This window comes from Somniosus microcephalus, chromosome 18, assembly GCF_052327205.1.
Source record: "Somniosus microcephalus isolate GS21.2 chromosome 18, FLI_Smic_1.0, whole genome shotgun sequence".
NCBI classification, from domain to species: Eukaryota; Metazoa; Chordata; class Chondrichthyes; order Squaliformes; family Somniosidae; genus Somniosus; species Somniosus microcephalus.
The window spans coordinates 27114568-27128749 of record NC_141004.1 but is presented as its reverse complement, the minus strand read 5'-3'; the positions used below and the strand labels follow the sequence as shown (position 1 = coordinate 27128749).

Sequence of the window (14182 nt, the reverse complement as noted above, 5' to 3'; positions counted from 1 at the left end):
AAATAGATGCTGGGGTTTATTTTGGTGAAAGGGTGAAAACAGGCACTAAATGAGTGCAGTGCTAATAAGACACGCCTGTTTGAAAGTCTGAATTGAACACACAATTTTGGTTGTAATTGCTGATTACCATAATTTGAACTTTGCCTGGAGGCACTAAACAGACACTTGCCGGTTTAGCACTCAAACGCTGATTAGACGCAATTTTCGTGGGCTCCTCGCATTCACGTCCACTAAAGGTGGGGAGTGCTTCTGCTGATACACAGCGACACATTGCAGGATGGCTCAGGGACTGAGTGATTGGCGCACAGGTTCTTGGATGCGGCGCTGGAGGTCCTGGTGGAGGAGGTCCAGAGGAGGAGGGCTGTCCTGTACCTGCAGGGGGGAAGGAGTCCACCTGACCCTCCTGTCCCTCCTGTCCCCCTCTCCTGCAGCAGCTGGTGCTGCTCTGCCTGGCCGCATGTCATCCCCCCATTCCTCCTGTAGACCAAAGGGGACCCCTAGAATGATGCCACTGACCAAGCACCTTTCTCCTGGTGACACCTATAAGGTGTCCAATAAGGTAGAGTAGCACAGCACTTACTGCTTTTAGGTGAAGTATTCAGAGAATTTTTGGAATAAATATTGATAGTGTTGGTGAAGTCTTGGCAAAGTGTCCCAGAAAGTCTCCCAATGTGTTTCAAAAGTTCTCTTCAAACCTCCAGCAACAAGTGAACAGTAAAAGGTTATATACCTTTAAGTAGCGCTCAAAATCCTCAGCATTGCCTAGTTTACTCCCAATCAGCTTGTTGCTGACAGGAGAGGGCGTTAGAACAAGCGCTAGCCACCAAAGTGCCGCGCAGCCTCCTTAATGAGCGCCAGCAGGCAATTTAAGTGGCAATCGGCATCTTAACCATCCTCCAGGCGGCCATTCCTAGCACGCGCTTCAACTCCTTTGCCAAGATGGTATCTTGCACTAAATGGGCGTTTCAGCTTAAGACCCCATCTTGGCCACCTCTTTATCTCTTTAGCACCTAAAGTATTCGGCCAAAATAACATTCCCCCCCACCCCATCTTTTAAAATTACGTGCAAAATATTGTTTATAAAAAAATAATCTTTGGGCCTTGAAATTATTACATACGCTGGCATGAGTACTTGTCTGAAATTCCACCTTCTGCTGTTTATAACAAAATGGGTTGAGTAAACTGAAAGAATAGAGAGAGGGGTTTGAGATGAAGGCATTAAGCATTGGGAAGGACTCTGATCACTTTCAGTAATGCAGAGCTGCCCTTGGTAGTGTATCATTGTGTCTACAATAGTGTCAAGCAAGTTCAGTATTAAATAAAGCATTGGCTGGTAAACGTACCTCAATGTTGCCATAAGAGCCTGGAATTTATTTTTGTGAGTTAGTACCAGAATAAAGAGTAGAGTTTTGTACATAAATAGTGCACCAGTAGCAGTGGGAATGGGAACAAATGAACTAATGTGCCTGTTGGTGATCTGATTGTGAGCAAGATATTTAGTTCATTTCTGGCATGTAGCAAGACAGTGTTGAAAGAGCATGAAATTGTAGACATGGTGTGTACAACAGAAAGTAACAAAGTGCAGACATCTGGAATTACTTTTACATACAGAGAAAGGGGAGAAATAGGCAGATAAAAATAGCTAAACAAAGGTGAAGAGACAGAGCGAGATCAAGACAGACAGTGACACAAGTAGACAGACACAGACTGCAGCAGGGACTCAAAGAGCATTAAAAGCAGAGAGTGTTGTTATCCAACCTGAGATCAGTACCTCTACTCGCCAGCTGCTTAAATTTTAATGTTAATGTGGGCGGGGACGATCTGCTCTTTCATAACACGAGAAAGATTAAAATTTCCACCTGTCTGATGAACCACTTGGGAACATTTTAAATAAAAACGGAAAATGCTGGAAATACTCAGCAGGTCAGGCAGCATCTGTGGAGAGAGAAACAGAGTTAACGTTTCAGGTCGATGACCCTTCATCAGAACTGGAAAAAGCTGGAGATGGAACAGGTTTTTAAGCAAGTGCAGGGGCAGGGAAAGGGGGGAGGGGAGGAAAGAACAAAAGGGAAGGTCTGTGATAGGATGGAAGGCAGGAGAGATTAAGAGACATTAAGAGAGATTAAGAGATGGTGCAAGGCAAAAGGAGATGATAAGAAACAAGTTAAGAAACAAAAGATGGCACTAGATGAAGCGTAAATGGCACATTTTAAACTTGGCTTTGCAACAGGTATGGCGTTATATGTCATTCAGTGGGGAGCCCAAGTGGTGTGAGACTACGCCCTGGAGGTGGATCTCATACTTTTTAACTTAAATGCACTCGGGATTCAGATCAATGACCTGACTCTGCTGTTGTATCGATTTGCATCCAAACTACTACACATTAGTGTGACGACTCAGCATAAAATGTGGAGGAACAGAAGGCGACAGTGACGGAGCAGCCTCTTTGTGGCCTGGTGATAGTCCAGTTTGTTTATAGTTTAATTTTGCAACCGTTGAAACACAATACTACTAGTGCAGGGAAAGTTCATTTCAGACATTGTTTGTCCCTCCAGTTTTCTTCCCTCCCTTCCTAAAGGCACTGGAGATGAAAGTCTGCAGCCCTTCTGGTGCACTCCTGCCATGAGCATGGCAGAAAAGCAAGGTCTTAGGCCTTGGTCCCACCGTATCACCGCCAGCTTTTGTGGAGCTTCGGCCCACCTCAAACAAGGTCACACGTGGCAGAAGAGGTGTGGTCGGGAGAGGGGACCTCCTTGCTCCTGGCCTGGAGAAGCAGCAGCAGCTGGTATGCCCAGTGAAAGCTGGCGTGCAGGTCTGCTGGCTCACCTAGGCGCCCAGGTCCTGGACCCTGGCATCAGACCCTCTGAGAACATAAGAAATAGGAGCAGGAGTAGGCCATTCAGCCCATTGAGCCTGCTCTAAATGGCTGACCCCTTATTCTGAGATTGTGACCCCTAGGTTTAGACTCCCAAGCCAGGGGAAACATCCTCCCAGAATCTACCCGGTCAAGCCCCTTAAGAAATTTAAATGTTTCAATGAGATCACCTCTCATTCTTCTAAATTCTAGGGAATATAGGCCTAGTCTACTCAATCTGTCCTCATAGAACAATCTCCTCATACCAGGAATCAGTCTAGTGAACCTTCGTTGCACTCCCTCTAAGGCAAGTATATCCTTCCTTTGCTAAGGAGACCAAAACTGTACACAGTACTCCAGGTGTGGTTTCACCGAAGCCGTAAGACTTCTTTACTCTTATATCCCAATCCATTTGTAATAAAGGCTTAACATACCATTTGCTTTACTAATTGCTGGATGTACTGGCATGTTAACTTTCTGTGATCTGTTAGGCACATAAGATGCAGTCTTAGTGGCGTGGATGCCCACTGCTGATGTGGAAATCAGAGAATTTCCACCTAGCCAAAAGCTCCAGGCGGACACATCCCGGCACTTCTGCTGCAAAGTCACCCCTATGGATTTGCAGAGCTGCTGATTCGTGCAAGAGTAGAATTCTTAGACACTGATCTCTCTCCGGTACTTTGCCCAGGAGGCCATTCCCACCTGTGAAATTAGACAGGATAATTGGGTCTGTGCTGATCCATGGCCCAGGTTCCTTTGTGCCAGTAGCTCAATGGGTGAGCCGCCATGAATTCTATGATTTACGGCCCACTCCCTAATTTGAGTAGGCAACAGGTACAGGAAAAGCTTGGCCAGAGAGTTTGGTCTGTAACAAACCTGGCTGTGAGTCAGCGGCCCTGAAAATCTATAGGGGCAACATCACAGTGAGGAAGCAGTTCTTAAATGGATGCAGCCCCCGTAAACGGAGAGGTTATGGTGGTGACACAAAAATTGCCTAATGGCACAGCACAGACATGGGGACAACACTTCTCTCTTTGATGCTAAAGAGTTGGAGGTCCTACTGCAGGGGGAGCACCAAAGGAGGATGGTCATATTTTAGGGCTATAGGTCCCCCGCCCTCCAGTAAAAGCACAGATACCAGTTGCATATTGAGTGGACAGCAACCGAGCTAACACAGTCAATCAGCTGCCTTGTACATGGCTGCAAATGAGGAAGAAGCACTTGTATCTGGAGGAAGGCATTTGAAAGAAGTGTGTAGAGTTGAAAATTTGCTGCTCACGGCACTATTCAAGGGTTTTCTCCTGAAGCTGAGGGTTAAAGCGTACAGTCGGATAGTACAGGGACATCCACAGTGTTTCTGCTCGGGTTACGTGCTATCTGACCTCTGAGAGGGTTGCAAACTTTCACCAAGTACAGCTATATCATGAGCTAGAAAATAACTGTAGATTGCTTTTTTTTCCAGCTAAGCTACAAAGTGCAGAGGAGCAGAAACGGATGATGGCATCTACAATCAGTAGCCTACAGGGTAAGTGCATGACCCACTTCTGTTGTGTTGATGCCACTGTAGACTTGTATTACAATGGAAAATGTGTCAACATGTACTGACCCGAATCAGAAAACACAGCCCACATGAAATACACAGTACAGTGTGTACACCTACTATAGACAATATTGTTTCCTCCTTATTTTATTTAAAAGGGGTCGCCCATTTAAGACAGATGAGGAGAATTTTTTTCTCACAGAGGGTCGTGAGTCTTTGGAACTCTCTTCCTCAGAGGGTGGTGGAAGCAGAGTCTTTGTATATTTTTAAGGCAGAGGTAGCTAGGTTCTTGGTAAGCAAGGGGGTGAAAGGTTATCGGGGGTAGGCGGGAATGTGGAGTAATCGGATCAGCCATGATCTTATTGAATGGCGGAGCAGGCTCGAGGGACCGAGTGGCCTACTCCTGCTCCTAATTCGTATGTTCGTATGTAAAATGTATGACATGGTTGATCTGATGAATTAGATTGGATGTGAATGAGAATGCCTCCTGTTCTGTTGAGTTTTCCTCTGTGTGTAAATTTAAAGAGAAATTCTTTTTATTAAATTGTCACTATAAACCAATCAGAATACTTTTTTCAATGTCATGCTCAGAAGATTATATACGCCACAAACTTTCAACTAACATAGGATGTTTTCAAGATGAAATTGTGGCAAATCCATCAGAATACTACCGAAATTCAGTAGACGTAAGCCGGGATTTTAACTCCCAGCAGGAGTCAGGTGGATGGGAACCGAGGTGCACGGGATCTGTCCGGCCCTCCACTGCATAAGGCCCAGGAGACTTAAACTCCCAGGCCTCGTCCGCCTGGGCCCCGCTAGTATCCCGCCCTAACCCGGCGGGAAGTAGTAGCTGTCCTACGGGCGGGAGTGGAGTTTCAGGCAGCAGGAAGCTGTCGCCACGGACCTGAAGGAACGATCCCAGGCCGTCGCATAAATATTTAGGGGTGGGGGGGTCTGGATAGGGTTCCCAACCCTCCCGGAATGACCGGGAGTTTCCCGGAGTCAGAGTTTCCACCTCCGAACGCTGCCTCTAGCAGCCCGGGAGATCAGCAATTTAAATTTCCCGCTGCAGTGCTCCCCCCACTCCCTGATGACAGCAGCTGCCGTTGGAGAAGCCTCCGGCTCGGTAACTGTGGTAAACCACGTTCACTATCGTATCACTGTTAGTAGTTAGCACTGTTCACCACTGTTCGTTATAACTGTATCACTGACCACTATTGTATCACGGTACGAGGTCGCCTCTTGCCACACTGCTATACCTGGGATGACCACTGCCGACTCCGCCTTGGCTCCACCCACCAGGCCAGGTATAAAGGTGAGCGACTGGCTGGTATTCCTCCTGCTTGGATCGGATCACCCACGAGAGTGGGCTCTGTTATTTAGTCAATAAAAACCTTTAGTCACCTTCGTAACTCTTCGCCTTTTATTGGAGGAATTGATAGGTATATCAATTTTATTGACTAAATTTAATGATGTCCGACAACGAGTCACAACCGGTGGAGGAGCCACCAGCGCAGCTCCCAGGAGCACAGCCACACCAGCCAGCTTGGCTGCGAGCCCTCAGACCGCCGTACCTGGACCTGAACCCACGAGCAGCAAACTCAGCCGCAGACTTTAAACACTGGCTGGTCTGCTTCGAATCATACCTGAGAGAATCCAGCGTCCCTCAGGCATCCAAACTAAGTGTCCTGCAGGCACAACTGAGCCCGAGAGTATACACTCTCATCGAGGACATGACTACCTACGAGACCGCCATCAACCTGCTGAAACAGAAGTACCGGACCCCGGTAAACTACATGTACGCTAGGCACCTCCTAAGATCACGGCCGCAACAGCCAGGAGAATCAGTAGCCGAATTCTCACAGGCGCTATATGCACTCGCCAGGAACTGTGACTTTAAATCGGTGTCGGCAGCCGAAAATACTGAAGATAATATCCGCGACGCATTCCTGAAAGGCCTACGGTCCGAGTACTCACGGCAAAGACTGCTGGAAGCTAAAGACCTCAGCATGGAAAAAGCTGAAGCCCTCGCTATCTCCCTGGAAGTGGCCCACCAAGATCAGGAAGCATTCACCAGGTACTGCTCGCGACCCTGGGACTCGGGCCCGACCCCTACCACAGCACCCTTCCCAGCGCCGCCCCCGGGACCTACCTCTGCGTCGGCGTCCCGGACCCGACCGGCCCCGCCACCCCCGGCACCGGCCCCGACATCGGGCATCCGCGATCGGGCCGCCGGCTGTTTTTTTTGTGGCCAGGAGAAGCACCCGAGGTCGCGCTGCCCAGCCAAGAACTCCATATGCAAAACCTGCCTGAAGAAAGGCCACTTCTCCAAGGCCTGCAGGAGCGGATCCTCAGAGGCCAGCAGTGCCGCATGCGAACTATGGGGGCGGCCATCTTCGTTTAGGGCAACTGAGGCCAGCATCCCCACACATGAGTCATGGGGGCGGCCATCTTTGATTAAGGCAACCGACCCCAATAGTGCCTCATGTGAGCTACGGGGGCAGCCATCTTCTCCGTCATTTTGCCCTACCTCGTGGGAGACGCCATTTTACTCACCACGCCCGACCGCCTCGCCCGCAGATGACAACGACTCGCTCAGCTACACACTAGCTTCCGTCACCCTGGACCAAGCCCGCCCGCACCATCTGTCCAAGTCAATGATGGACATCAAAGTGAACGGCCACGCCACGACCTGCCTGTTCGACAGCGGAAGCACGGAGAGCTTCATCCACCCAGACACGGTGAGCCACTACTCCCTCTCTGTCCTACCAACGCGCAGCCGAATCTCGATGGCATCGAGGTCCCACGCCACGGACATCAGCGGCTACTGTGTCGTGACCCTGTCGGTTAAGGGCATGGAGTATAAAAACTTTAAACTCCTCGTCCTCCCCCATCTCTGCGCTGCCGTCCTACTAGGGCTGGACTTCCAATCCCACCTCCAAAGCGTAACCCTAGCATACGGTGGACCCCTCCCCCCACTCACAGTCAACAACCAGCAAACGTTAAACCGCCCACCGCGTAACACCTGCAGCCTCTCCACCCTCAAGGTCCCGCCACCCTCTCTGTTTGCTAACCTTACCCCTGACTGCAAACCCGTCGCTACCAAGAGCAGGCGGTATAGCGCCGGGGACAGAGCCTTCATTAGCTCTGAGGTGCGGCGCCTCCTGAAAGAGGGCATTATCGAGGGGAGCAGCAGCCCCTGGCGTGCCCAGGTCGTAGTCGTAAAGACCGGCGATAAAAACCGCCTGGTCATCGACTACAGCCAGACCATAAACAGATATACCCAGCTGGACGCATACCCCCTCCCCCGCATATCTGACATGGTCAATCAGATTGCACAGTATAAAGTATTCTCGACCATCGACCTGAAGTCGGCCTACCACCAACTCCCTATCCACCCTGAGGACCGCCAGTATACCGCCTTCGAGGCGAATGGGCGCCTATACCACTTCCTTAGGGTCCCCATCGGTGTCACTAATGGGGTCTCGGTCTTCCAAAGGGAGATGGACCAGATGGTTGACCAGAACGAACTGCAGGCTACATTCCCCTACCTAGATAACGTCACTGTCTGCGGCCGCGACCGGCAGGAACATGACGCGAATCTGGAGAAATTCCTCCGTACGGCCCAACGGCTGAACCTCACCTACAATAAGGAGAAATGCGTGTTTAACACCACGCGCCTTGCCATCCTCGGCTGCGTAGTGGAGAACAGAATCATCGGCCCCGACCCAGAAAGAATGCGCCCCCTCATGGAGCTACCCCTCCCCCACTGCCCTAAAGCACTTAGGAGAACCCTGGGGCTTTTCGCGTACTATGCCCAATGGGTACCCAATTACGCGGACAAAGCCAGACCCCTCCTGAAAGCCACTTCCTTCCCCCTCACGGAGGAGGCGTGCACGGCCTTCTCCCTCATTAAGGGAGACATAGCCAAGGCCACGATGCACGCAGTGGACGAGTCCATCCCCTTCCAGGTGGAGAGCGACGCATCCGACTTCGCCTTAGCCGCCACCATAAACCAGGAGGGGAGGCCAGTGGCCTTCTTCTCAAGGACCCTACAGGGCCCCGAGATCCGACATTCGTCGGTCGAGAAAGAGGCCCAGGCGATCGTGGAGGCAGTACGGCGCTGGAGGCACTACCTGGCAGGCAAACGATTTACCCTCCTCACCGACCAGCGTTCGGTGGCTTTCATGTTTAATAACAAGCTGAAGGGCAAAATCAAGAATGACAAGATTTTGAGATGGAGAATCGAGCTCTCCACCTACGATTATGAGATCTTGTACCGGCCAGGCAAGCTGAACGAATCCCCTGATGCCCTTTCACGAATGACATGCGCCAGCGCGCATATCGATAGGCTTCAGACCCTCCACGACCAGCTCTGCCACCCCGGAGTCACCAGACTCTACCATTTCATTAAGGCCCGCAACCTGACCTACTCCATCGAGGAGGTCAGGACCATGACCAGGAACTGCCAGACCTGTGCGGAGTGCAAACCGCACTTCTATAGGCCGGACCGAGCAAGCCTGATCAAGGCCACCCGCCCCTTCGAGCGCCTGAGCATCGACTTTAAGGGGCCCCTCCCGTCCTCTGACCGTAATGTGTACTTCCTCAACATCGTTGATGAGTACTCCCGTTTCCCCTTTGCCTTCCCCTGCCCCGACATGACCAGTAGCACGGTCATTAAGTGCCTGAATGCCCTCTTCGCCTTGTTCGGGTTCCCGAACTATATACACAGCGACCGGGGCTCCTCCTTCATGAGCGAGGAACTCCGGCAATACCTCCTAGAGAGAGGTATTGCAGCAAGCAGGACCACCAGCTACAACCCCAGAGGTAACGGTCAGGTGGAAAGAGAGAACGCGACGGTATGGAAGGCCGTCCTCTTAGCCTTAAAGTCTAAGGGCCTCCCAACCTCCCGCTGGCAAGAAGTCCTCCCGACAGCGCTGCACTCCATCCGGTCATTACTTTGCACGGCCACTAACACCACCCCCCATGAACGAATGTTCGTTTTCCCCAGGAAGTCGACTACGGGAACCACTCTACCAACCTGGCTGACCGCCCCGGGGCCGGTCTGGCTGCGGAAACACATGAGGGCCCATAAAACGGACCCCCTGGTCGAAAGGGTGAACCTCCTGCACGCCAACCCCCAGTACGCCTACGTGGCGTACCCAGACGGGCGGGAGGACACTGTCTCCCTACGAGACCTCGCACCCTCAGCCGATCCGGAAACACCGCCACCACCCCCCCCAACCTCAGCCCGGGTAGACGGCATGCCGGAACCCCACGAGCCCTCGCCGACCACGCAAACACCAGCATCAACACCGGATAAGGCACCAGCACCGGATAAGGCAACACCACCGCTGCGGCGATCGGAGAGGCTTACGAAGCCTCCGGACAGACTGACCTACCAGAATTGGTAGTACACTTCACCCCGCCGGACTTAATTCTAAACAAGGGGTGAATGTGGTAAACCACGTTCACTATCGTATCACTGTTAGTAGTTAGCACTGTTCACCACTGTTCGTTATAACTGTATCACTGACCACTATTGTATCACGGTACGAGGTCGCCTCTTGCCACACTGCTATACCTGGGATGACCACTGCCGACTCCGCCTTGGCTCCACCCACCAGGCCAGGTATAAAGGTGAGCGACTGGCTGGTATTCCTCCTGCTTGGATCGGATCACCCACGAGAGTGGGCTCTGTTATTTAGTCAATAAAAACCTTTAGTCACCTTCGTAACTCTTCGCCTTTTATTGGAGGAATTGATAGGTATATCAGTAACGTCACTTGACCACCACCGCAGGGAGCCGCAAACGTTATGGAAAGAACTAATAATGGCTCTTTGTGCACCAATGCAGATTTGTTTTTGAGTAGATCTGAAATTCAGCCGAGGTGAGGCATTGACTACAACAACAACTTGTATTTATATCACGCATTTAACGTAGTAAAACGTCCCAAGGCGCTTCACAGGAGTATTATAAGACAAAAAAATTGACACCGATCCACATAAGGAGAAATTAAGGCAGGTGACCAAAAGCTTGGTCAAAGAGGTAGGTTTTAAGAAGCGTCTTAAAGGAGGAAAGAGAGGTAGCGAGGCGGAGAGGTTTAGGCAGGGAATTCCAGAGCTTAGGGCCTAGGCAACTGAAGACACGGCCACCAATAGTTGAGCGATTATAATCAGGGATGCTCAAGAGGGCAGAAGTAGAGGAGCGCAGATATCTCGGGGAGTTGTGGGGCTGGAGGAGATTACAGAGATAGGGAGGGGCGAGGCCATGGAGGGATTTGAAAACAAGGATGAGAATTTTGAAATCGATGCGTTGCTTAACCGGGAGCCAATGTAGGTCAGCGAGCACAGGGGTGATGGGTGAAAGGAATTGATGTGAGTTAGGACACGGGCATCCGAGTTTTGGATCACCTCAAGTTTACGTAGGATGGAACGTGGGAGGCCAGCCAGGAGTGCGTTGGAATAGTCGAGCCTAGAGGTAACAAAGGCATGGATGATGGTTTCAGCAGCGGATGAGCTGAGGCAAGGGCAGGGACGGGCGATGTTACGGAGGCGGAAATAGGCAGTCTTAGTTATGCTGCAGATATGTGGTCGGTGTAGTGTCCGAGTATCAATAATACACGGACTGCAGGAGAACAATAAAACAGGTATTTACTGAACAGAGGGTAAACTTAAGACTGACGTACAGAAGCCTGCTATGGCTTTTTATACAGGCGTGGTCACTGCCAGTACTGCAGTATAAAATCAGTTCTTCTCTTAAAGGTACATACACAACAATTCCTCCCCTTTTAGATAAACAGTACATAACATTCATTTAACAACTAAATAATAACTAATTACAATTACAATTGTCTCTGTACTATATACATCAACTGAAATAATTATTTATAAGTTCAGTCTTTGAGGAGGCTTCCTGATCCTGACTGGATAGTGCCTTTCTCGAGTATCCTGTTCTTGCGGCGGAGTCGATTCTGGCTCATTGTCATTGGTTGGTTCGTCAGCTTCCAATACCACTGCTTCTGAGGTAGATGCAATCTGTACTTCGGGTTCATTACCAGGTGCACATGCTCGTGGTATGGGTTTGGCTTGTTCCTGTGATGCTAGAATCTGGTCAGCATGGCATCTCACGATGCTCTCTCCAACGTCCACTGTGTACATTAGTGGTCCCTGCTGTGTGCATATCGTTCCTGGCTGCCATTTTTCTGTTCGGTAGTCGTGGGCCAAGACTGGTTGCCCTATCTTGAAGCTCCTGGTTGGCTTCTCATTGATGTGCTGGAATTGCTTATCCTCAACATCTTGCCTTATGTTTGGTTTGAGCAAATCCAGGCGACATCTTAGCCTTCAGTTGAAGAACATTATGGCTGGAGCTTGGTTGGTGACTGCATGTGACGATCTGGATTCTTTTAGGCGTCAATCTGGTTCAACAATAATTGACTCGAACACTGTTTTCTCAAAGAATAGTCTTTTATTCTTTATCGGCCGAAGCACTCGGTTCTGCTTGACTACCCAGAACTCAGCTGAGTCTGGAATACCAGCTAGGAGCGAGAGCTACGGACTCCCAAAAAGTTACAGGTTATATACACTTCAAAAAGTACAAATTCATCAGTTACTACACAATTTCCCTTAGCAACACATTACCCTTCAATCACATTCTTTTGAAGACAACTTATCTATAATCTTATCACAACATCAAAGCCCATTCTTTTACGATCTGTCTTTTGATCTAACCATCGGACCTCAAGGGCCGGTGTTTGTTTACTATAGCCTAGGTCAATTTGAGTTGTCAAACCGTGATTGAGCACTGCTCAGATACCAATTGATTATCAAAGGACAGTTGACATTACATGACCTTTATTGTTCTACAATCTAAATTGTTTCAGAGCAGAACTGCCATCTCTGCAAACTGCCATGGTCTGCAAAGTAAGGCTGAAGTACTCCTTTCCGGTCTCACCTAAACTAAAAGCAATCATCCCTTACACGAAGCCATTTTGTGCCCATTCTATTTACACTGAAAGGTTCCAGACACCATTTTAATTCATCAGACTGTATTCCAATAAGGGGTACGTTTCCACACATGTGTCGCATTCCGGTAAGCAAACAAGAAATCCTTGGACACAAACAGTGGCCCATTGTCGGAGCAAATCTGTTCTGGCAAGCCATTCCTGGTGAAGATGGTCCGTAGGACTGCAATAGTTTTCTCCGTGGTGGTGGAGGACATTTTGATGACCTCTGGCCATTTCGAATGGGCATCCACGGCGATTAGAAACATTGGCCTAGAAATTCATTAAGGCGCTGCCAGCTTTGCGCCCAGTTAACGCCTAAAGGGTGAGTTTGCGCCAAAAATGAGTTTGCGCAGATATTCAGCGCAGCGGTATTGGCGGCGGTAGCCGTTAGCGCTGCGCCGGCACCGATGACGTCATCGGTGTGCGCAGTGCCCCGGTTCCGCCCCGAAACCGCGCCGATCCCCATATTTAGTTGCGGCCGCCTCCTCCGAAGCGGCCGCAAACAGCGACCAGAAAACGGGGCCGTCCTGCTGCCTTAGTGGGGCGCTTTAAAGCGGAAGGTGCGGCCGGCCGCTTTTGCGGCGGCAGCCTGCCCGCACCTCCTTCCCCGGCCTCCTCCACCCCCCCACCCCGCGGCTTTGCCGGCTGCTTTCCGCGAGCCCGGCACTTCTCCGTGGTGCCGGGCTCATTTGCCGGCACTATCCAGTGGCGATCTCCCCATTGCAGGCAGCTCCCCCTTAAGAGAAGGAGGAGGCCTGCAGTACCGCAGCCTGCCGCTGCGCAGCGCCTGGCGCAGCGGCGCCAAGAGCGGTGATATTCAGTGTCAGCGCCCCAAGCGGAGGCGGGCACACCCTGGTATAGCGCCCGCTTCCGAATTGGGGCGCTAACAATGAATATCTGGCGATCGCTATAGGCTTCCCGCCCAGCGCTAACTTTTGGGCGCTAGCCAGCTGGCGGGGCCATAGTGAATTTCTAGGCCATTGAGTCCATAAATAGACCAGCAAAATCAATGTGTACCCGTTGCCATGGAGATGAGGGCCACTCCCATGGATGTAGAGGGGCCTGTGGTGCTGCATTTTGGACTTTCTGGCATCCTGAGCAGCTCTTGGTCAGGTCCTCAATTTGTTTATCGATTCCCGGCCACCACACATAAGCCCTGGCTAGGCTTTTCATTTTTACCCCTCCCAGATGATCCTCATGAAGCTCATTGAGCACTCTGTCTTTCAACTTGGGTGGAATTACCACTCGGGATCCACACATCAAGGTCCTCCGGCACACTGACAGCTGTTCTCTCCTTGGCGAGAATGCTGGCAACAGTGAGTCGCCATGTGCTGGCCATCCCTTCACCGTCAAATCATAGACCCGAGAGAGTGTCAGGTCATTTTGGGTTTCCTTCTCTATACTTGAGTTTGTAACAGGTAGACATTCGACTATGGTCGCATGGAATATCTCAACAGGGTCCACTGCAGGTGCTTCCACTACCGTAGGCAATGGTAGGCGCGACAGCCCATCAGCATTTCCATGCTGTTTCGTACCCTTGTACTCTATGTCGTACTGATGTGCCCCTAGAAAAAGTGACCATCTTTGCAGCCGTTGCGCCGTCATCACCGGAACGCCCTTCTTTGGGTTAAAAATGGAGACCAGGGGCTGATGATCAGTCAGTAGGGTGAATTTCAGCCCGTGCAGATAGTGATTGAACTTCTTCACCCCCCACACCAGGCTGAGGGCCTCCCTGTCAATCTGGGCGTAGTTACGCTCAGCTGAGGTTAACGAGCGCGACGCA

The 14182-nt window shown here is 50.7% G+C and overlaps 1 protein-coding gene across 2 annotated transcripts in view; it reads left to right on the top strand.

The window, feature by feature from the left end:
- The window catches only part of traf3ip3 (TRAF3 interacting protein 3), a 72647-nt gene that overhangs the window by 40086 nt on the left and 18379 nt on the right, over positions 1-14182 (top strand). For both annotated transcript variants that reach the window (XM_086011256.1, XM_086011257.1), the window contains exon 11: positions 4317-4379. In XM_086011256.1, coding sequence (XP_085867382.1) covers positions 4317-4379 — 63 coding nt within the window. The remainder of the gene's footprint in view (positions 1-4316; positions 4380-14182) is intronic.